At 39.4% G+C, this 23726-nt stretch overlaps 1 protein-coding gene across 3 annotated transcripts in view; it reads right to left on the reverse strand.

Moving 5' to 3' along the window:
- ATRNL1 (attractin like 1) overlaps positions 1 to 23726 on the reverse strand; it is a 505113-nt gene that overhangs the window by 314709 nt on the left and 166678 nt on the right. For all 3 annotated transcript variants that reach the window (XM_033149571.1, XM_033149570.1, XM_033149569.1), the window contains one exon: positions 6228 to 6280. In XM_033149571.1, coding sequence (XP_033005462.1) covers positions 6228 to 6280 — 53 coding nt within the window. The remainder of the gene's footprint in view (positions 1 to 6227; positions 6281 to 23726) is intronic.

The raw sequence follows: 23726 nt of genomic DNA on the forward strand, positions 1-23726 counted from the left end.
CAATGGTGAAAAAAACATGTTGTATTCCAAATCATTATTATCACATCACTTATTTTTGTATTTTGTTTTTAATATTGGCAAACAATTAATTTCAGTAGACTAGAGTATATAAAAACCAGCGCACAATAAATGTCTACTTACTGTGATAAAAAGGGTCAATTAAATTTTCAGTTTAAAACTATCAAAGTCATGGTACGCATGATGTAAGCAAGCAAGATGCATTGAAACCAATAGCTCAACTGCTTTTTATATGCCAACCACTGCTTTACATTTCAGGTGCCCAGTTGAGTAATGAGAAATCATAATATTCTTAATATTATGAAATGTGACACACTTGGTGGGGAGGATGAACTGTTATGAGAGCTACACAAGTTTATCCTTCAAACATCTTCCAAAACTGATTTTTAAACAGTAGCTTCAGTTTTCATAGCTTGTCATTTTCCTTTATTAATTGTGAAATCATGGCATGACAATGACATCATTTGGTAAAAGATCCCATAATTCTATATACTAATTGCAGATTCTTTCTGGAAGTTTCAGCTCTTATGCAACCAAAACAGCACCATCCATGCATTTGAGTGTGGGATCAGTAGGCTTGGGGGAATCCCAAGGTTTGCAGAAGTTATCACTTTATGAAAACCACTCTAGAGGAGGATCCAAAAAAACTGCCTAATGAGGAGTAATTGTGCTCAGTAGCCATAGAAGTGTTTGAGGTGGGATGAAAACCCAGAAAACTGGAGACAATAAAACAAAGTCTTCTGGCTGATTAGCTGGAATTCTGAATAGAAGTACTTCACACTGTAACATTTTGTTGCATTAATATATTTGTGATGATTACCATCACAGTAAGTGCCACACTTTTAACATTTGGGGGGAAATGTGCCTGTACTGCATACCCTTGATTACTCCCAGAAGAAAAGCATTGATTACATCAGTATCTGCAAGTTATACAAGTCAGGCTAATTGAAAATCTCTATATCGATATCAGAACAGGCGTTACAATGTTTGTCAAAGTCATTTAAAGTTGTGAACTATACATTCCAATGAAATATCAAAGCGTTTGATCTAAGAGGTACTCCTTGAAGAAATTTGGTTTAGCAAAGGATATTTTCAGAATCAAGTAGTAGTACCAAGGTAATGTTTCACTAATGACACCTCCACAATTTATTAAACTGCTAATTAAGCTATCTCTTTAAAATAAATAATATATTCAATAACTATTTCAAATTTAGATTTAGAAGCAAAGATGTGTGTTTGTGTGTGAAATACACGTTTTCCATTTTATATACATATTTTGCATAGCAATATTAATATTTTACTGGATGGGTGTGATAAGCAATCCTAAATATGACAGTGAACAAGACGTTTGCCAATTGTCAAGAATTCTCCAAGCCATCTCACTGAATAAGGACGTTCAGCTTAAATATATGGAATTAAATTACATGTATTACATGTAATTACTTAGTTTTCTTCAATGCTGAATAATTCACTGCTTCTAATGTCTGCAGTATCTAACATTTTCACATAATAATTACTTATCCACCTATTCTATCTACACATTTGTGCATGTATAGATCTCTCTCTCCCCCTTTCATGTGCCATTAGGAGCAATCCAGTCTCTTTACTTAGAAAAAAGACAAACAAGATCTTGTGAGATCAGTACAATAGAAAACTGCCCCAGAGTTGTATAGCTTTGCTATGGTATCAGTATTTAGTAAATCCAAACAAACAAAAAATATTCCACAAACCATGAGTATTAGGTGAAGTTGTTAGAACAGTTGAGAATCAACTCTCAATAAATGCATTCCTATGCTTTCTTCCTTAAAATTATATAAGCACCTCAAACTGCATCCATTCCCATGAGGATTTGTAACCTGAATAATCTGGTACCTGTGCAAAACACCACAAAACAAACTCCTACCTTATTTTATTGTTGATCTGCTTTATTTTCTATATAATTTATAACCCACATTTTGAAGAGGTTCCTCCAAAAGAAAAGCTTCTGCATGTTCACACATATGGAAGATCATGAAACTGTTCTCCTAGAAGCGACTGAGGTATTTGACAAAAGTTAAGCGAAATTGCTACACATGATGTATATCACAAATTTCCATTGCTTTCTAAAACTGCTTTATGCATTCAAGCAGGATGTACCTAAAATTTCACTTGAGTGTTCACGCCTAAACACCTGAATGGTATTTGTAATTTAATATAGAAGATTATTTAAGGGATGAGGATGTTTTTGTTTTTTCAAGGACCAACAGTTTGTTGTTGTTGTTGTTGTTGTTTAGTCATTTAGTCCTGTCCGACTCTTTGTGACCCCATGGAACAGAACATGCCAGGCACTCCTGTCTTCCACTGCCTCCCACAGTTTGGTCAGACTCATGTTGGTAGCTTTGAGAACACTGTCCCACCATCTCGTCCTCTGTCGTCCCTTCTCCTTGTGCCCTCAATCCTTCCCAACATCAGGGTCTTTTCCAGAGAGTCTTCTCATGAGGTGGCCAAAGTATTGGAGCCTCAGCTTCAGGATCTGTCCTTCCAGTGAGCATTCAGGGCTGATTTCCTTAAGAATGGATAGGTTTGATCATCTTGCAGTCCATGGGACTCTCAAGAGTCTCCTCCAGCACCATAATTCAAAAGCATCGATTCTTCGGCGATCAGCCTTCTTTATGGTCCAGCTCTCACTTCCATACATTACTACTGGGAAAACCATAGCTTTAACTATACAGACCTTTGTCGGCAAGGTGATGTCTCTGCTTTTTAAGATGCTGTCATTGCTTTTCTCCCACGAAGCAGGCGTCCTTTAATTTCGTGACTGCTGTCACCATCTGCAGTGATCATGGAACCCAAGAAAGTAAAATCTCTCACTGCCTCCATTTCTTCCCCTTCTATTTGCCAGGAGGTGATGTGACCAGTGGCCAAGTCAAAATTCTGTTTTCATGAGTTTAAGACAGAACTATAGCATGTGGTCAGCATAAATCTTTGTGACATAGCAAAATATAATTTAAAGGAAACATTGAGTGACTTTTTTGAGAAAGGGTTGTTTCAATGTCTGGACAGTTCAGTTGAAGAAAACAGATGGAGGGGGACACAGTGTCTCCAACAGCATGCTATTATTGTTTTGTCCAGTTATAAATTTTTGCAAATATCTGGATCCAATCATGGCTAGTCAGTGATGCTGGCAAGGATGGATCATTGGTTCGACTTGTTCTGATTGCTTTTCCAGAAACTACAGAACATTTGGCTGTAGAAAGAAGCAATCCACGTGAACGCAAATAGGCAGAGACCATCCAATGAAATGCAATTGACCTCCATGAAATTCAATGTAAAACTGTGCTTTTAAAACCTTTCACTGAAGCTCTCTCTTTCTTTCAACTTTTTAAAATCAATGTGAAAGTCAAAGGTGATTAAATTTAGGAATTTTACTAATCACATTTTAAAGCTGTCTGTATTTGCAGTCATCACCATTACTTGTGGCTTGAAAGAAATACTTCCTTTTGTTTCTCTAGAATATCTCACAAGTAGTTTTAGAAATGTATGGAATGCTTGATTAAATTAAAATGGGTGCAGTCAGGGGATAAAACCTTCTCCCTTAACTCAAACCCTCATATGAATGCTTTTACGGTTTCATTTGGTTTCAGAGGGTTTATAATACATGTTACCATATCTCATTTTGTGTTAAATTGCACCATGAGTCACATGGGTGTGGGTGGGTGTCTTACTTCCAGCATGATGCTACTATAATTACAATGAGCAGGCTAACATCGTGTTCACTTTGCATTAACGTGTATGTTAACAGCTTACTCGTCTTGATGCTAAGAAACTTTTACTGATTGCCATGCACCATGGAACTTACACCAGTGCCTACATGGTTTAGGCACCAATTTTCAATTCCCTGCACCACCCACCAGAGCCATTGATCAGTAAAAGAGTTGAAGGCAATTCAAGATGAGTTAATAACAACAGAGACTAAAATCCCCCAGGTCCTAGAAACCAGCTGTTTCTAGAGAGTCAGTTTTGAATCACTGCATATTATATAGAAAGGTATCCTGGATTTCCTCCCTCTGGGCAACTGATGGCTGACAGACTAGACTCCTGAGTGGCTTCAGTTGGTCAGCGTGCTCACCCCTGCTCTAAGTACTTGCTCTGTCTCCAACAATTGCTGCCTGAACTGTGGCTGTCTGTGCTCACTGAATGTACTGCAAAGACATTAATGACCTCAGTAATAATCCATTAAGATCAAAGGGAGCATGTCCTTTTATTTCTATAGGATGGGGACTGCATCTCTACAAATGTGAACAACTTCCCACAAAGTCTAGCATTAGGGAGCAACATGGAACAATTGGGTAATTAATAATAATAATAATAATAATAATAATAATAATAATAATAATAATAATAATTTATTTGTACCCCGCCCATCTGGCTGGGTTTCCCCAGCCACTCATAGAATATGTTTCCTCAGGTAATAAAAATTGTGTGCACACACATATATGACCATATACACTTGATAAACTTCATTATAATAAATTCATGGTTCCCCTTTTTTAAATGCTCCACTGCAGAAACTCTGGACCATTAAGTGAAAATTCTGGACCATTAAATTATCTGTGAATTGAAAAGTCACTCTTGATATAGAAACAAACGAACCAATTACCCTGTCATCCTTAGGCACTTTAAAGCAGAGCGAACAGCTCCCATTAAATCAATGAGATCCATCCTAAGGGTTCCACCATTAAGGTATCCCCCGCCCCCCAGTGAAACTCAACATGCCTTTTCTTGCTGCCAGAGTACTAACACCAAGAGAACAAAGGATCTGGTTAATGAAGCATCAAGAGAGCATATAAACTAATGCAAGAATTCGGAATTTATTCATACTATTGGGTTAAGGTTAACAACTGGTATATTGTATCAGTGCGACAATACCAAATCTTTACATTATTTAAAAACCTGATAGAAGACAAATAGCTTTGGTTATTTAGAGGTGAAAGGCTATCTGGATATGGCACAATTTTTCTCAGGCAAAGATTTATGAAACAGAGCTACTAGAAAACAATAATGAATATACACCTTCCTTGTAGGTGTCCAGAACCCACAGTTCTGTTGGTGTCACATCTTGTTCATCACTTAAATTTGTCTACATTTATTTTTAGAGGGCAAAATAAATCTGCAGAAAACCAGAATATCTACAGAAAGAAAACAGATTCTGTGGCTATCACTGTTTAGACCTTACTGACATTCTCTAAACTATTTAACTCTGCTTAATTTGCATACTTTACACAATATCAGGCTGATGCCTTGGTTTTCTTTTTAAACCTTTGTCCAAGTTTTGAATTTTATTTAACAAGCTTAAATAAAATTAACACAAGCTACATACATCTGGCACTACTGTCATTTAATATAGCAAGACACAGAACATCTTGAAATTGAAAGCTATCTCTTACTACCTTTATAAACTCCAGGTCAGCATTAGTCTCATTGGTAGATGTGAGCCAGTTATTGTTTACCACTTTTATTCTATTTACACTGAGAATTATACTAATTTCACACACAGGGCAATCGCAATAACAAATAAGGGCTTATCCATTCTTGCGTTTTGCCTTGCTCTTTCCAGGCACAGGTCCACACTTAAAAGCTCCACATCTGAGTGTGTGTGGTTTTTTGTTTTGTTTTTGCCCCAGAGCTTTCCCTGTGAAAACCTACTCTTTAGTGCTCAATCAGAAAAATCATCAATTTGGGTTTTCTACAGGTTGCCATTTGCTCCGATTGAACTTTAAGGAGTGTGTTTTCATGGGGAAAGCTCCAGAGGCGCGCCTCCCCAAAAAAGTGTTCGGACACAGAGCTTTAAAGCACAGATAGTGCCTGGAAAGAGTGGAGTAAGAGTAAGTATGGAAAAGCCCAGATAAGATTCTGCTTTTCACAAATGTCTCTTGCCCTTCCCTATAAATTCAGAAAAGCGTACATGGGATTATCCCTCAGAATCATCCTGCAGTATGATTAGGCTGAGGGAAACTCACTTGTCCAAGGCTCAGCTATACTCGAGACAGAATTAAACCCAGGTCTACTAAATTTCCAGATCCATTACTCCACGGTGCCATTGACTAATATATTACTAGATGAAATACACATCACAAATGAAATGATAACTAATGGACCTCAGTCAGGAGTTAACATGCATATCATTTAATGTGCAACATCAAAGGGCAATGAATTATACTAATACTTACAGTAGCACGTTCCCCTGAGTGGATTACCAAGGTATCTGTTTTCAGAGTCACAACTGTAGAAGAGAAAAGAGAATAGAAATAATCTGAGTGTTATCAAATAACATAGCTAATTAAACATTTTTTGTATGAATGCAATATTTTGGCAATTAAACTTAAATAAGAATTTATTTAATTTCCCCCAGAAAATAAACTGTGTTTTTTGTTATTATTTATTCAATCTATAGCAGCAGATGGGGCTCATCAACCTGGCAAGGTAGTCCATCTAGCAGAAGAAAAACTCTGATCCTAAACATCCGCTGCCTTCTTCAGAAGAAGAAAAGGCTAAAGAGTAAACCCTATACAAATCTGGCATGGAATCCTTAAGATGGTTGGATGGCACCCTGTCTGCTTCCTTCCAGCAACTCCTGCAGACAAGGTGATGCCAAAAGTAGTGCTCTGCTTTCCTTTGGACCACATCAATAAGACTGAGAGGGGTCTTGTTTTGTCATCTGGGCAGCTCCAGGACCTCCATACACAATGCCCAGGCTTGCACTCTGGGGAGGTCACTTTGGTGCTGCTAATGCAGTAGTTTGACTTCACCCCTGGAGGTGCACTCCATTGTCTCTCGAGACAGATGGATGTTAACAATTCCATTTATATTCTGCCTTTCTCCAAGAAGTGGAGCTCAAGTTGACATCCTTGCTTCTCACCCCGCCCCCCCCCCATTGAGGACCCACTCACAGCAACCCCTCCCCAGGGAACAGGGCCCAAAATGAAACACTGGCCGGTGGGAAAGTCTGTCCACCAAAGCGGCCGGCCTGGGGAATCCCCCAACTGTCGGCCAACTGCCCGATGTTACTCCCTGTGCCACGCTGCAACCACTACCCACCCCATCACTGTATGGGGATTTGAACATGAGGACTCCCTAGTTTTTTCTGCCACAAACTATTGCAGCACACTGGTTCTCGCAACATCTAATAATGATGATTTAAAAGCTATATAAGCAAGTACAATAATGAACTACAATAGTCATGTGGGCAGTATATAACAAAACCACAGGCTAAAAGATCCCTCTCATGTAAGAAATAATCTAATATCTTGTATTTCCTAATACAAAGATGACTTTCCAGTTTAATTCACCTTCAGTATTCAAATACTGTCTTTTGACAAGAGGAGGTAAAAATGAAGAAAACATTTCATCTTAGCATCTGTCCTGGGAAAACTGGTGGAAAGTATTGTTAAAGATAAAATAACCAAGCATACAGAAGAACAAGCCATGCTGAAGCAGAGCCACTGTAGATTTTGCAAGAGCCAGTCCTGTCTCACTATCCTATTAGAGTTCTTTGAAGCATATAGATGCAGGTGATCCAGTTGACATAGCATACCTGGACTTTCAAAAAGGCACCTCACTAAAGACTCTTGAGTCAGCTTAGCAGTCATGGAATGAGAGGGAAGGTCCTCTTGTGGATCAGGAATTGACAGCACATAACAGAGAGTACGAATATGGACAGCAGCTGGACAAGTGTGGACGAGCCTTTAGTTACAACTGAAGCTGAAGCCCATCTGTTTGTGTCTTTGGGCAGGAAAGAGCTAAGCAAAAACATGCTTGCCTTGCATATGCACAGCCGCATGGTGGATGGAGGTATGGGTGCCTTGGCTTATCCCAAAACTTTAGAAGCATCCCACACTTAGGTTCCAAGAATGTGGAAATGCATAGAGATGGGAAGGTGAATTTATCTCTATTTTCATTATGTACCTCTGTGTTGTTCATCTTAATACTGTACATCCCAATCAAATACATAGTAGTTATTACACTCATTTTATTCTAAAAGTATGTGAAAGATTAGCATAGAATGATTTTATGTCATAGCACAAAATATATAATCAGTGACCTTTTAAAAATACAAACTGAATCTGTATTCAGGGTTTTTGTTATATGTTTAACTGCTTTGTCTTCTATATGTTTCAAACAGCTCCTTTGTTTATCTTCAAGGTTTGAAAAGGGAGCATAATAGTAAGTGAATACTTCTGTAGAATCAAGAAACCCCTAAATGAGCCCATTAGTGGGGCTACAGTAGACTAAGAACTTTAAAGCCATTATACATCCTCCTTTACGTTTCTTTACTTCGTAATACCATCACTTATTATTAGAGTATACATATTTTATACGGCAAAATCAATTTGCTGGTAATAGCTCACTTTTCACTGCAATAATAAACTTCAGTTGCACCAATTTTTTATTTTGCTATCTTCAGCTACAATACTTTAGCAACTGCAAATAATACATGATGTATTCCTTACATTTTGTTTGCAAAAATGAATGACAGATATTTGTTTTCATAGATGTTTTGATAGTAGAATCTACCACCATCTTTCAAACCTTTTTTTGCAGATATAACCCTCCCTCGCCTCTGTTAAAAGATGAATACAAGCACAAACTAGAATACAAGCACAAACTAGTAGTCTCTCTACTTTTGCTTGCTTGCTTAATATTGTGCAACTTCCATGATAGACAAGAATTGGTTTTGAAAATTTGTAGCTAGCAACAATATAGTGCACAGAATATATTCTCAATATCACATTCATTCATTCATTCATTCATTCCCAAGTGAGCAGGAATACAATTTTTTCATTGTGTACATATGCTAAGCATATTCACCTGGTATCATCATCATTATCCTTTAAATGTAAAGTTGGTCATGATTTTCTGAGTTTTGTTTATTTCTGCTCTTTTATATGTTGTCTTGTTTATTTAGGAAATTTATAAAAGTCCTCAAAGAGGCTAAAAAATGCATATAAAATACAGTAAAATACTCTTGTCAAAATACCATCAATAAAAAGCTGCAAACACAAGTCAAAACCTTGGATCTAAAGGTGTAGTTGCATGAACAGAAGTCACTTCCATTTGTGCAAAGAGAGTTTCCAATTTTCAGCAATTCCCCCTTTCTGCTGCAAAGCTCTTGCCACATGCTATGCTGTTCTAGAGGGTCCACCAGCCTCCAAGAGCAGATTTTCAGGTTGTGCCGGTGACAGAACAAAGGGGTGTGTCTGTGTGTGTGTGTGTGTGGCGCTAGCTCTTGAACAACACTTCATGGAACTCTACCACTGCCAGAATTTCTTCCAAAGTTACATTTATGGATCCAATTCTACATAAATTTGTAGCAGTAGCAGAATTAAAATTAATCAAATCCTTCCAAAGATAGAAGGCCCCCTTTCTGCTGAATTTTGAGTGCTTGACAAAGGCAAGGCCCCTTCTGTTCAAATGGGTAGGAAATTGGCTCCAGAACGAAATAATTAAACTCTGCCAGACTTGCTGTACAGTGGTACCTCTACTTGTGGGCTTAATCTGTTTCAGGGTGCCGTTCACACCCCAAAAAGTCGGCAAGTAGAGCACCTCTTCAGCGCATGTGTGTGGCGCGATCGAGTGCTTCTGCGCATGCGCAAAGTGCACAGATTGCTTCTGCGCGTGCATGAAGCGCGCAGATCGCTACTGTGCATGCACGGGGGGTGAACCCGGAAGTAAACACTTTCGGGTTTGCCGCGTTCATAAGCTGAAAGTCCATAACAAGAGCGGAACGCAACACGAGGTATGACTGTATTGTTGAGGTTGGGGACTGGCCATGCAGCTTTACTCACCTCCCAGACCTTGGCTACTAACTTACATTGCTACAGTACTCAGATTTTGATCTGGCTGTCCATACCACAGAGCACCTAGCCCTGACACTCTGTTACAGAGTTGGAAGGAAAGCTCTAAAAAATCCCAACTGTGAAAGTGCACAGGTTCAGGGCTGCAGATAAGCATGTGGATAGGAAATTTAAAGACCAATTTCCCACACCTGCAGCACTTCCGCTCCATCACCACTTCCCTGTCCAGTTACCACTTTAAGGCATTATGGGGGCTGCCAGTTTCCTTGAGCTCACAACTTGTATGTGACTAGTAAAAGGTAGAAAATTAAACATATAGATCAGTGATCATTTGTCCTAAATGAAATACTACTACTGCTTTGGCATGATACCAAAAAGTACATTTCCAAGGACAAATGCAACAGCATTTAAAAAATATCAACAAAATCTCTAGTCTGTTCCAATAATACACAATCTGTCAAACTCATTACCCTTCTGTTGACTGGTTATTAATAGTTTTTCCTTAATATCTATCTGAGTCCTTCTTGGGAGGTCAATATATAGGCCAGAAGAAAACAAATTTATCCATGTTTCATGCATACAAGGTGGTCACTATACCAACACCCTGTTTTATTTTCAACATATTTTCCATTTGATTGGTTAAAGGACTGAGGCTTTTAACTACTCACTTGCATTTAGCATTGGAACATTATTTACTTGTAGTAACTAAGGTAAAACTAGTAGTAAGATGCTGTGAATTTAAACAGTGCAAGTTGATGTGATTGTTGTTATTTGACAAATAGGCAGAATATATGTCTTCTGTTGATGGGTGTCAACAGAATTTAGAATGGATATCTTTGTATCTATGTTGCAGAGATTATTTTTATTATTTTAAACATTCACACTCCACCTTTACCAAATGAATCCAAAAAGGCTAACATCATAACTTACCAATTTTTAAAACAATTTGATAACAGTCTCCAGAAATGTAACATGTAATCATGAAAATAAGCTGCCTTTCAGAGGGACAATGTCAGTTTAAATATGTTATGCTTGAAAGTCTTCTCTAAACATCCAGCATGAGTTCCTGAGAAAAAGGTATTGCTTTGTCCCTTAAGCAATTATTGAGAACCCCATGATTCCATATGCTCCCAACATACAGGGGATCCAAATCAGGACGCTTGTTTTTTTTGTCCCGAGCTCTCACGACAGCCAGCTGACTCGCACCAGAGCATAGGACCAAAAACTGGGAGATTCCTGGGTCCAATCATAAGCCAATAATGGCTTCTGTAATTTTGGGGTGTCCTGTTTAAATTGGGACGGTTGAGCGGTATATGATCGGTTCAGGGGTTATTCAAACCAACTGCCATAAACTCCAGCTGAATGAAACAGCCGAAGAATCAACAACAGCATCTGTATTTCTCAGGCACAAGTTGCAGGTATTTTAATATTATGCTCACTTTTTTGTGATCCTGCAGTATCTATTCTCTTATCTATAATAGTTCATAGATCTATATAAAAAGAAATGTGTCCTAATGTGAAACCTGGATAGATTCCAAGCTACGTTGTCACACTAATATCATCTGCTCTAAATAATCAAGGTGCCCCTTGGCCTTTCAATTCCCTTAAGCATACAGTACTTAAAAAGTGTAAGGTATAAAGTTTAACGGTTTAGCTGGGAATTTCTAATAAAGGAAGAAGGAAAGGCTATGAATTCTTTTCATATGATATATGCAGCAGACAACAGCATCACACATCATTTTAATCAACAGTATGCAGGTGCAATCTCAGAGCCTTTGTCTATAATCTTTGAGAATTCTTGGAGAACAGGTGAGGTCCCTGCAGACTGGAGGTGGGCAAATGTTGTCCCCATCTTCCAAAAGGGGAAAAAAGAAGATCCAGGTAACTACTGAACAGTGAGCTTGATATTGATACCAGGAAAAGATCCTTAAACAGATAATTCAACAGTCGGTCTCTGAGCACTTAGAAAAGGATGCTGTGATTACTAAGATATACCATGGGTTTCTCAATAACAAGTTATGTGAGATGATTTTCATTTCTTTTTTTGATGGAGTTACAAGCTTGGTAGATCAGGGGAATGCTGTGGACATAGTGTCTATTGATTTCTGTAAGGCTTTTGACAAAAGTCCCCCATACTATTCTTGAAAGGAATATCTTGTGAGGAATTTACCACTGGTAAAATCTAGGCTGAACGAGATAACTGTTACGTGGCTTTGTAGCTGATTGACTGACCAAACCCAAAGAGTACTCATTAATGGTTCCTTGTCATCCTGGAAAAAATGGGACAAGTGGGGTGGCACAGGGTACTGTCCTGGACCCATAGTTGTTCAACATCTTTTCAAATTATTTGGATGAAGGAATTGAAGGGATGTTCATCAAATTTGTAGATAACACCAAATTGAGGGGGCTAGCTAATGCTGCAGAAGACAGAATTGGGATTCAAAATGACCATAACAGATTGGAGAGCTGAGCCCAAACTAACAAAATAAATTTCAATAGGGGCAAGTGTAAGGTTCTGCACTTAGACAGGAAGAACTAGCTGTACCAGTATAAGATGGGGGACACCTGGCTTACTATCAGTTCATGTGAAAAGAATCTAGGGGTCTTGGTGGACCACAAGCTTAACGTGAGTAACAGTGTGACACACGCAGCAAAAAAAAGCTAATGCTATTATAGGCTGCATCAACAGAAGTACAGTGTACAGATCAAGGTAAGTAATAGTACCATTCTATTCTGCCTTGCTAAGAACACAACTGGAATCCTGTGTCCAATTCTGGGCACCACAATTTAAGAAAGATGTGGACAAGCTGGAACATGTGCAGAGGAGGGCAACCAAGATGAACAAGTGTCTGGAAACCAAGCCTTATGAGGAACGGTTGAAGGGGCTGAGTATGTTTAGCCAGGAAAAGAGGAGACTGTGAGGCGATATGATAATCCTCTTCAAATATCTGAAGGGCTGTCACATGGAAGAGGGAACAAACTTGTTTTCTCTTGCTCTGGAGGGTAGGACCTGAACCAATGACTTCAAGTTACAAGAAAGCAGATTCTGATTAAACATCAGGAAGAACTTTCTGACAGTAAGAGCTGTTCAACAATGGAATGGTTTCCCTCTGGAGGTTGTGGTCTCTCCTTCATTGGAGGTTTTTAACCAGAGGTTGGATGGCTATCTGTCATTGCTGCTTTATCTGAGATTTCTGCATTGCAGAGGCTCACAAGATTATCCTTTGGGTCCCTTCCAACTATACAATTCTTTGATTCTATGAATGAACGCATCAGATGTGAGGAACATGCTGTCCTACAGGTGTTACTGGACCACAACTCTCATCATGCATGATCACTGGCCAAGCTGGTTAGGGCTGACAGGAAATAGAGATCATCCGGAAGACCACAGGTTTCCCATCACTTGCATAAACCAACAGCAAAACTTTCCTTGGTTTTCCACACATGTAGACATGTAAGAAAAGGTGATCTCTAGATAAGAGAGTACAGAATTCAACACTTCACTTAGCACAATCATTAGCTTTTCCCCAAATCTATATCTATCCTCACTGCTTCCTTCCTTCCTTTACCTTCGCCTTCTGTTTCTCACCCCAAGGAAGTGAATAAAAGATACGAATCAATGTCAAAAATCAAATTCAACCATTATGTTAAAGTATACAGCTGTCCAGTAGCAAAATATGTATTTCTGGCTGAACAATCCATGTTCTCTAGTAAATAATTAAGTATTACAAAAGTCCTGGATTTTCACATCCCTCTGTTGGTGTAGTTCTTACAAGATACCACAAGTCCAACAAATATTTGCTAATTTTGCCCCACAGATACACACAGAGATTGTTAAAATAAGAATTATTGTATGTTAATGTATTTCTAGAGGACAAAGGATCAATCATTGGACAAATCATTATGAAGAAAATGTTTTCAACCAAGTTTCTAAATGATATGATTAAAAATGTAACACAAAATGAGTCAGAGTATCTTTTTCCAGACACACTAAACCAAACAGCAAGCAAGACACAAAACACAGATTTGGAATGAAATATTTATAAGAGGTTTCAAAGAAGTAAACATAATAAATACGTTTAAAATGACATCCAACTATTATCCCAATTTATGTAAATTCTGACAATGCATTTTAAATAAGCATTTCAAAAACAAATCACCAGGAAACTTTCAAGTATTGCTGTATCTTTTAGCATATTATTCTTCAAGATGGTCTTTCATTTGATTCTGTGCATCTTCCTCTCTGCCTACTTCGTAATAGCTATGGCTCATGATGAGGCACTTTGGCATCACTATTATATAATGTTTCTCCTTGATGTTGAAATTTCCTCTTCACAGCAAATGAAAATTAGAGTATCTAAGTGCTGCAATATAAAGATTCCTAAACTGGCTGCTTGGGAAGCTAATTTGCAAGTGCTAAAAATCAATCTTTCAGATATTGATACATAAAGTAAGCAGTAGCCTACAGAAAACAGTAGGCTCCATTTTGTGTTGTCTCACCAGCTTACCTCATTAGCAAGAAATATGAACATGGCTTATATTTAACAAACATTCCCCAGAATTCCTCTAAGCTCAGTTTTGATAGTTCCCATTTTCACTGATACAGTATAGCCCCAGAAGTTGCAGTGGATATTGTGGGTAGAAGGCCTTCTCAGCATTGGTGCCCATGAGTAGAACCTCATTTGTGGAGTAGCTAGGAAGACTCCCCTTGGTGCCTACCTTAATGGCATTTCAATACAGGCCAAAGATAATTTCATTTTCCAAAGCCTTTTAAATGCGAAAAGTTAATCCTGTTTTTATGATGCTGTAAAAAAAATCTGCTACTTTTAGATTTTATTGTAATACTACATTCTTTTTACTTTTATTTACGAATGGGCTTTGCAGGAATAAACTAACTAAGTCTCCAGGTTAGCAGGTGCACCTCTCAATAGGTACAAATCTTCTCATCCATTGTTTTCATCCTCTGTTATTGTTGTTATAATCCTCTATGCCATATTACATTTACTTTAAACTAGACGGAAGAATAAAGAAGACGTGATGCCACAGCACATTGCTTGGATCTCCCAACTTTTTGGATAGAGAAGCACAGGGAAGGTCCAATTTTGATTGGGAGAGAAGTGGAGTTTGATCTATTCCTCCTTGAAAGTGGAATATATCTACACATACTATAAAGGGCAGCATTCTTCTTTTTTGGCAAGTGATAGATTGGGGAAATTGTGTGAGGAGGAAGAACTTAATTACCCATCTCCCACACTGCCAATGTTCAAATAAAGAGTGGAGCCTATTGCAGTTGTTGTAAACTAAAAAGAAGGCAATTGTGGTTCTCCAGCATCACAACTGTTTGATCCCAGACAATCAATGACAACACCAAGCTAAATCTTATCCACCAACAAAGACAATATTTCCAATCGCTGAAGATGCTGCAAGCATCTGGTGTGGGGCATCTCACTCACAGGCTTGTCATTCTGGGCAAAGCTTATCTAAGGAAAAGGCCCTGGTAATACAGTACAGAAACATTTTGCAGACTTTGTTGCATTGGGCAGTATACCGCACACAAATCCAGAGTGGAGTCCTTAAGACAGGTGGATAGTGTCTTGTATTGCCTCTTTCCAGCAACGCCTGCATTCAAACTGGTGCCAAATGTATTTCTTTCCTTTCCTTTGGACCACATCAATAAGGCCAAGCGGGGGGGGGGGGGGGTTGTGTTGTCTGGGTGGCCCACAACCTCCATACACACTGCCCTGGTGAGATCACTTTGGTGCTGCAAACATAGCAAAATCAATGCAGGAGGCAGCAGTTATGAGTTACAGTGGTACCTCGGGTTAAGAACTTAACTCGTTCTGGAGGTCTGTTCTTAACCTGAAACTGTTCTTAACCTGAGGTACCACTTTAGCTAATGGGGCCTCCCGCTGCCGCCACGCTGCCACTGCGTGATTTCTGTTCTCATCCTGAAGCAAAGTTCTTAACCCGAGGTACTATTTTTGGGTTAGCGGAATCTGTAAACTGAAGCATTTGTAACCCAAAGCATTTGTAACCCAAGGTACCACTGTATAAGCTCAACTTGAATGGCATATGGTACAAGTGCTACAGGTTGTCTTTGTTGGTGGGAGAAATCATTGTGTCTCACTGGTCAGGTTAATAATAGTAGTAGTAGTAGTTGTTGTTATTTATACCCTGCCCATCTGACTGGGTTTCCCCACCCACTCTGGGCGGCTTCCAACAGAATATTAAAATATTAAAATTCATCCAGTATTAAAAGCTTCCTTAAACAGGGCTGCCTTCAGATGTCTTCTAAAAGTCTGATAGTTGTTTATTTCTGTGACATCTGGTGGGAGGGGGTTCCACAGGGCGGGTGTGACTACCGAGATGGCCCTCTGCCTGGTTCCCTGTAACTTCGCTTCTCACAGTGAGGGAACCACCAGAAGGCCCTCGACGCTGGATCTCAGTGTCCGGGCAGAACGATGGGGTTGGAGACGCTCCTTCAGGTATACTGGGCCGAGGCCATTTAGGGCTTTAAAGGTCAGCACCAACACTTTGAATTGTGCCCGGAAACGTACTGGGCACAATACGTACTGGGCACAATCCGCCTTAAGCCTGGCAGCTGCCAGTCAATAAAGTGTTGACCCACCACTGTCCACCTGCTTCAGTGGGTGTTGGAGCTCAGAGTATCACTCGACAAGAGGACCGAACTACTCCACCAGCAAAACAGAAAAGAAACCAATGCTCTTCCACCTAGCAAGCTGGAACGTCAGGACCATGTGTCCTGGCTTGTCCACTAACCTGTGGCAGGTCAACAACTTTTCTGAACTGTAGGCCCAACAGAGGGCTTGTGGAAGTGGTTGGGTACAGGTATACCGAAGAAGGATGCCTCAAACACCAGTGATCAGTTCTAGTGCTTTATTAAAGAAGGGTATAGACTTAAAGCCTGCCAGGTCTCCTAGGCATTGCATGTGTAGAAGATGGCCATCATTTGCCATGAGCTGAAAACGCTTAACGTTTACATTGCCACTGTACAGAGGACCAGACTCACTTTGACTGGCAGCCTCTGAGAGAAGAACTACACCTTTTTCTGGCACAGAGGACATCCAGAAGAACCATGTATCCATGGTGTAGATTTCACAGTGAAGAACTCTCTTCTGTCTGCAATAGAAGCAACTGAGGGCTCAAAACATTTGCTTTTCCTCTGCCTCTCAACCACCTCCAGTCCAGTTAACATCTTGAGCTTCTACACACAACTCTGAACTGAGCTTGTGTCTGCCTCAATCAGTCTACCTAGTCCCTTTCTTTTTGCCTTCACTGTATGATTGTTGAAACACCTGAAACTTCTAAACACATTATAAATAATAGGCTCCAAGGACACTTAAAGACTTCTATCTTTATTTGAATTAAATTAGTTCTGCATGCCAAAATCAAAACCAGTCCCATGTCATAATTATACAAGCTCTTCCTAAGCCAAACATATTACCGGTAACATGTATTTTTAGTAATTGTATTTAGACAATTTCCTTTTTCTTTTCCCCTTTTTAAATTATAAGAAAAGTATAAAATTGTTAGCTCTGAAGTCACACAAGTACAGCAATGCTGTAAAACAGCTTTACTTGTTTCCAGCTCAGTTGCATTGCACTGGCCTTTTAAAAAGGACTTGCTTTACAAGCATTTTTTTTTTTTTTTTTTTTTTTTGCAAATGCAGCCCTTCATGTTCCACTCAATCCTGCTCTGAAAGCCCCCCCCCCCAACTTTCAGGAACAGATAAATGGGCAGAACTGTAGTGGAACCCCTACCCCCACTTCACCCCCATAAAAGCCTTCTTGCATCTAAAAGCTTCCCGGTCCAGGATTTTGGCTTCAAAAACCACCTTCAAAACAAAAATATGCAATAATAATAATAATAATAATATTTGGAATGTAACAAAGTGCACTCTGAGTTAATGCCACCTCAAACACAGTCTCCAGTGATGGATGAGGACTACTATATAGGAAAACAAATATTTTGTATAAAATCAGTAGTGAAATAGCTGAAGGGGAAATTGCTTCTGGGAAAGGAAAAGCTCTCTTGGCAAGTTCTGCATGAAAACATTCCAGAGAATCCACTCTATCATTATTTAATGTTTGCAGAATATTCTACAACCGCACAACAAACTCTTATTTGGTCTGGTTTACATAGCAAGTGTTTGAGCTTTTGTTTTAAGAGCTGTCAGGTGTGTGTGTGTGTGTGTGTGTGTGTGTGTGTGTGTTTATTCATTCGGGGGGGGGGGAATCATTTTCTGTCATCCTGCTAAAGGATGTAGCAGCTCTGAACACAAGTTAATTTTTAATGTAAGAACATGCTCTTCATGCTTACAATTTAATATTACTTGTTTCCAGGGGCAGTATGTTTCATTCTGCTGCCTGAGGCAAAATGAGAAGGTGTCACAATTCTGCCACCCCCACCGAAGCCTCCTTTATCTAGGTTACGCAGCGGAAACCAGAAATGTCACAGGAAACTGCCACCACTGCTGATGCCACTTCTCCACTACTGCAGAGGCAGCGGGTTGGGTGGGGCACCTACAAGCGGCACTAACTTGTAGGCTTCTGCCACTTGAGGCGGTTGCCTCAGCCTGTCCCATGGGCTGACAGGCTCTGCTAGTTAGCATGCCAGAATATGTACAGTTCCCCATGTTAAACAGTTTAAAGAAGAATATAAATACAAAACTATGCTACAAAAAAAGGTTTATGCACAGTTCCCTTCCCCAACTTTTTTCTCACTCCCCCCCCCCAAAAAAAAGAAAAAAAAAAGACAACAGGGGAAGACAACGGGAGTTGGGGGGGGGGCGGTGACTAATCTAATAGCTACACCAAAGAATGTACATAGGAACCCAGGAAGCTGCCATTAGTCCATCTACTTCAGTATTATCTACACTGACTAATAGTGGGTCTACAGAGTTTCAAGTGAGCGTCCCTTTCAGTTTTACCTGAAGATGCCAGGATGAGAACAGAGGATGAGAACCGAGTCCTTGGTTGAATTTTACTCTAATTTGCATTCTCACAGTAAGCCCAACCCCTGCTTGAAGTGATAGAACAGACAAAATCATAAACTGAAGGCATAATGGAATATTTTGTGTTTGATCTACACATCATCCATTTTTAACATTTGTACTGCAGAGACTCTTTGAAAAAGGCATTTTAAAATGCATCAAAACTGGTGATGGGAAAACTTTCCTCTGGTCAGCTTGAAACTGGCTCTTCAAATTACAGTGTTATTCAGAGACCTCAGCGTGGGTGGCAAGCATATTTCTCCCCAAGAGTTCTCTCCAGGCTCGAATGGTTGTCATTAGATATTACTGCTTGCCCAAATAAAGGGAATTAAGCCTTTTAAGAGCTCCACTTGAATGCTCTAAGATCTCAGTTCCCATGACTGTCTGCTATTGCATCCCATCCCAGGGAGTGGGAAGTTGACCTTCCCATTCAGTACAAGGTAGCAAGTGGTAGCACTTTGGAGCTCTAATTCTTTCCCTGCAGTTCTTAATAATTTGAATAGCCTGTCAGCTCCCCTGCCTGAACTTTCATGAAATCCTAGCTCCTACATGTTATAAAACTGCCTTACTAGTTTCAATTATCCCTCAAAATTTCATCTGCTTTTGCCGAAATCCCTGTATAATTATCAGATTTGGTAGCCATCACAGCGTGGGCTTTAAAATCTCTAGTGAGCAAAGCCAGTGAAATTGCTGGGCCCTGGAAAAGTGCATTATCTTGTGTTGTCTGACCAAGCAAGATGAAGCTCAGCCATTTGACTGTGCTGAATCATAGGCAGAACATCTTTTCCTGCTGTCTTAGTTGCCCATCCCAAATCCCTAATTCCTTGACTTTTTTTAGATTATGGTGGTGAGGTCAAACATGTTGTTCCACAAAGCCTATGTGAATTAAATTATTTAACTAAGATGAATCAAGAGTCTTCCCTACAGTTGGTTCCAGATAAGCTCTAGGGATTGCCGAACTCTCATGTTGCAAGTGTTAGAAGCTTTCTTGGGCTTGCCTGTAGATTCCTGGAATCTTAAAAATAAACATTTAGAGGCGTGTATGATCAGCTCTGTACTAGCAATGATTAGTGTCCTTGACTTGGATAATAATTAAACTAAATTCATGTTCTGAGCATGTGCAAAAGCTCATTCTACATCCCAATCCATTGAAGTACGGTATTTATGAGGATAACAATGCACAAATGGGAAAATGGGATGCTTCTGATTATTACAAGATGGCTAACTTTTAATTAGAAACTTGGGGGGCAGTTAAAATCTGCCTCAAATCCCCTAGTTTATGTTCATTTACATCAGAGGCACACACACCATGCATATATAAAATGAACTTAATCTGATTTATGCAAAAAAATTAACACCTATTTCCATTCTATAAATATAAATAATGGTAATCAATTAGTTTCACTGAACACACATTGGAAAGCTTGAAGGAATATTCTTATTATACCTACACAGGGGACTACAGATAGTCTTCTAAGCAGAAAATAGTCCCTTCATTGTTGTTCGTATGACACCTGTAAGAGCTAAAGGTCTGAAGGCAGCATTCTGTTAATAGGGTCTTTCATCAGTAGGTTCACATACCCCTGAGATCTTTCCAAAGTGTCTCCTTGAAGACATGATGGTTTCCAAGAAAATATTACCCGTTGCATGCATGGAAATACTTTCAGCATATGTACTGGGGAAAATCTTGGCCAAGAAAAGTCAGAATTTGTTCCAATATTTAGTCCTACTTTCTCTAAAAATGCAAATCTAAGGGCCAAGCTAGATGTGACATCAGGAGACTTGTGATAAGATTTCCTGTGTTTCCACCACCCACAAAGGTCAGAGTAACCACAAGCTGCTCAAATTGTTTCCCTGATTCCTTAATTGCTGCCCAATCTGTTATTTTCCACAAGGAAAAAAAACATGCAGGTACAAAGCAGAACAAATAGTTCTGAGGGCAGGCAATCCATACCAGGAAGCTGGGGAAAGGGTTAACTACTCGTTCCTGAACATTCCAACCCCAGTCTGACTTGTGGTGCTGGGCAGCTGCTTTTACCTTGGAAGGGGAAAGTTAGTCTCCTAGCCATAATAGCACTATTAGCTATTTCCCCCTTTTAAAACATATGAAATAATATATATTAAAGAGGAAAGTTCTACTGTGATTAAACCAATTTCTTATATAAAGGACTAATTGCCATGTGCTATAGGAGGGCAATGGCAAAGTTCAAATGATTGCATCCCTGTGGATAAAGATTTCACTCAGACTGTTATGATTGTGATTAGACTTACCCTAAGTCTTGGAGAAGCATTAGTCATGGGCTATATCAACAAGGTCATTAGGTCCCCTAGGGTACCATCTACATAACTCTGACAAGAAAATTAGTTTTATTAAGCATTCAGATTGCCTTATGGATCAATTTTCTACATAAGCATGGAAATATAAATAAAACCAGAACCTGACCATTAAAGTATTCTGATAATCTAGAATACACATCCATCTCTCTCTCTCTCTCTCTCACACACACACACTCTCTCTCTCTCATAGTCACATTGGAGCACATATCTCTATTTATCCAAATAGATAATCCAGTATTATCCAAACTTTCAGTTTCCAGGTATTTTCTAGATTATCTAGTTAAATAAAGTTATAGTTAGACATTTTAGACCTATACAGATTTTTTAATTTAAAAAATGTACATCGCCCCCCGCAACCTTTTCTTTTTCAGACACTCACATAAATCATTCAACCTTAAATAAGGAAGATACAATCACCACAAAATCTACCTCTGCATAAAAACAAATAGCTAACATCCAGGATAATGTGGGCAATGAGTGTAGCCAAGAACACCATTTCATCAATAAACCAAAACAAAACATACTGGCAGCAGTACTATCAACCTCATCTCCTGCACACCCACACCAAACAGGATACTGCTGTTTATGTTTTCCCATTCTGAGAGCTGAAGAGCTTGGGAGAGTTTCTATCACATTCCCTGAGTTCGGGGGGGGGGGCAAATACACCATACTTTATACTTTACTGAATGTAGTCTCAGACACTGCTTCCTAGAAACAGAGGAACTAACACCAATTAATCTATTTATTACTATAGAATTGCTTTTGACAATACACTGACATTTAACTTGTGGAAAACATCCTAAGGTAAAGGTAAAGGGACCCCTGACCATTAGGTCCAGTTGCGGACGACTCTGGGGTTGTGGCGCTCATCTCGCTTTATTGGCCAAGGGAGCCGGCGTACAGCTTCCGGGTCATGTGGCCAGCATGACTAAGCCGCTTCTGCTGAACCAGAGCAGCGCACAGAAATGCCGTTTACCTTCCCAACAGAGCGGTACCTATTTATCTACTTGCACTTTGACATGCTTTCGAACTGCTAGGTGGGCAGGAGCTGGGACCAAGCAACGGGAGCTCACCCCGTCATGGGGATTCAAACCGCTGACCTTCTGATCAGCACGCCCTAGGCTCTGTGGTTTAACCCACCATGTCACCCGCATCCCTGCCCACCCGCGTCCTACTCACATGGTATTAATAGGAAGCTTCCTTATACTTGAGTCATACTACGAACTCTAGCTAGCAGTATTGTCTTCACTAACTGGAAGTGGGTATCCATGATTGTATACAGCAATCTTTCCCTGCCACATCTAGACATAACAAGGATTGAACATAGAACAACATACAGACAAAGCATATGAATTATCATTGCCTGAGTCCACCCTCTCAATGAATGGCTACAAGCATTTGTAGCTGTTTTCTCCACATGTAAATGGTGTCATGATCTTGTCTGAGTTGGTAGCACTGATGCTATGCTGCTCACACAAGTAGACCAGTCACAGAATGTTCACAGAATGTTCCCAATGATAATTTCCTCTCTTTCTAATTCACGTCTTCGCTTGCTCTTAAACATGTAGCCAAGACCACACAACCCTTACACATAAGGAAGTTATTGGAACACTTGGGATAGCTCTGAGGTTTGCAGGGGTTGAGCACCTGCCCTCTAAGGTAATTAGTTTCAGGCTAAGAGGCTACTGCAACACAAAAAGTTGCATGCTAAGCAACTGGTGATAGGAAAATAAATATTTCCCACAAGAATTGACAAGTAGGGCAACACGTCTGGAATCCATTCCACACCTGAGTATCCCACATGCAGTATAGAAGTGGAACAACTTAATGTTAAAGATGCATATGAATGTTGATAAGGTTACAGGTAAGGACAGTGCCAGACAGAATAAAGTTTTTGTCTCATTGGGCTTACTGATTTTGGTTAGATGCTTGTGTTGGCAAAATAATAATAATAATAATAATAATAATAATAATAATAATAATAATAATCAGATTCATGCACCCAGAGTTCTTGTACCTCTCAGTCGCAGGATATATTTTCTCTTTTCAGTGGGAAAACCCAGTGGAAATCCAGGTTTTTGTGCTTGCAAGTGACAGTTCCCCCTCCCACCTATATGCAAAGGAAATGGTGTCTGGAACAATGCCTGAACATGGAGGCTTGTAACTGAGTTTCATTCCAATGATATTTTATACATTTTTATATCAAACCTTGAGAATAACAACCATCAGAGCATAGTACTTAAAATGAAGTCATTTTATACCATTATTTTTTTATTGTGAAGAGTTGAATTCTATTCTCATATCTCTATAACCTTGCTTAATGATCCTGGGGTTAAAGTTCTGTCTTTTCTTTTTCATCATCTGAATAGTGGAAGTCCAATTTACACTATGCTAAGTTTATTAATGTCAGCCTAATCATTTTGAGATATATGGAAGGAGTAGGCTGCAACTGGCATCTTTGTAGGCAATTAAAAAAAGGCAGTAAGGTCAAAACAAATCGTATCTATGTCAGAATGAATGGATTT

This window comes from Lacerta agilis, chromosome 5 (assembly GCF_009819535.1).
Source record: "Lacerta agilis isolate rLacAgi1 chromosome 5, rLacAgi1.pri, whole genome shotgun sequence".
NCBI classification, from domain to species: Eukaryota; Metazoa; Chordata; class Lepidosauria; order Squamata; family Lacertidae; genus Lacerta; species Lacerta agilis.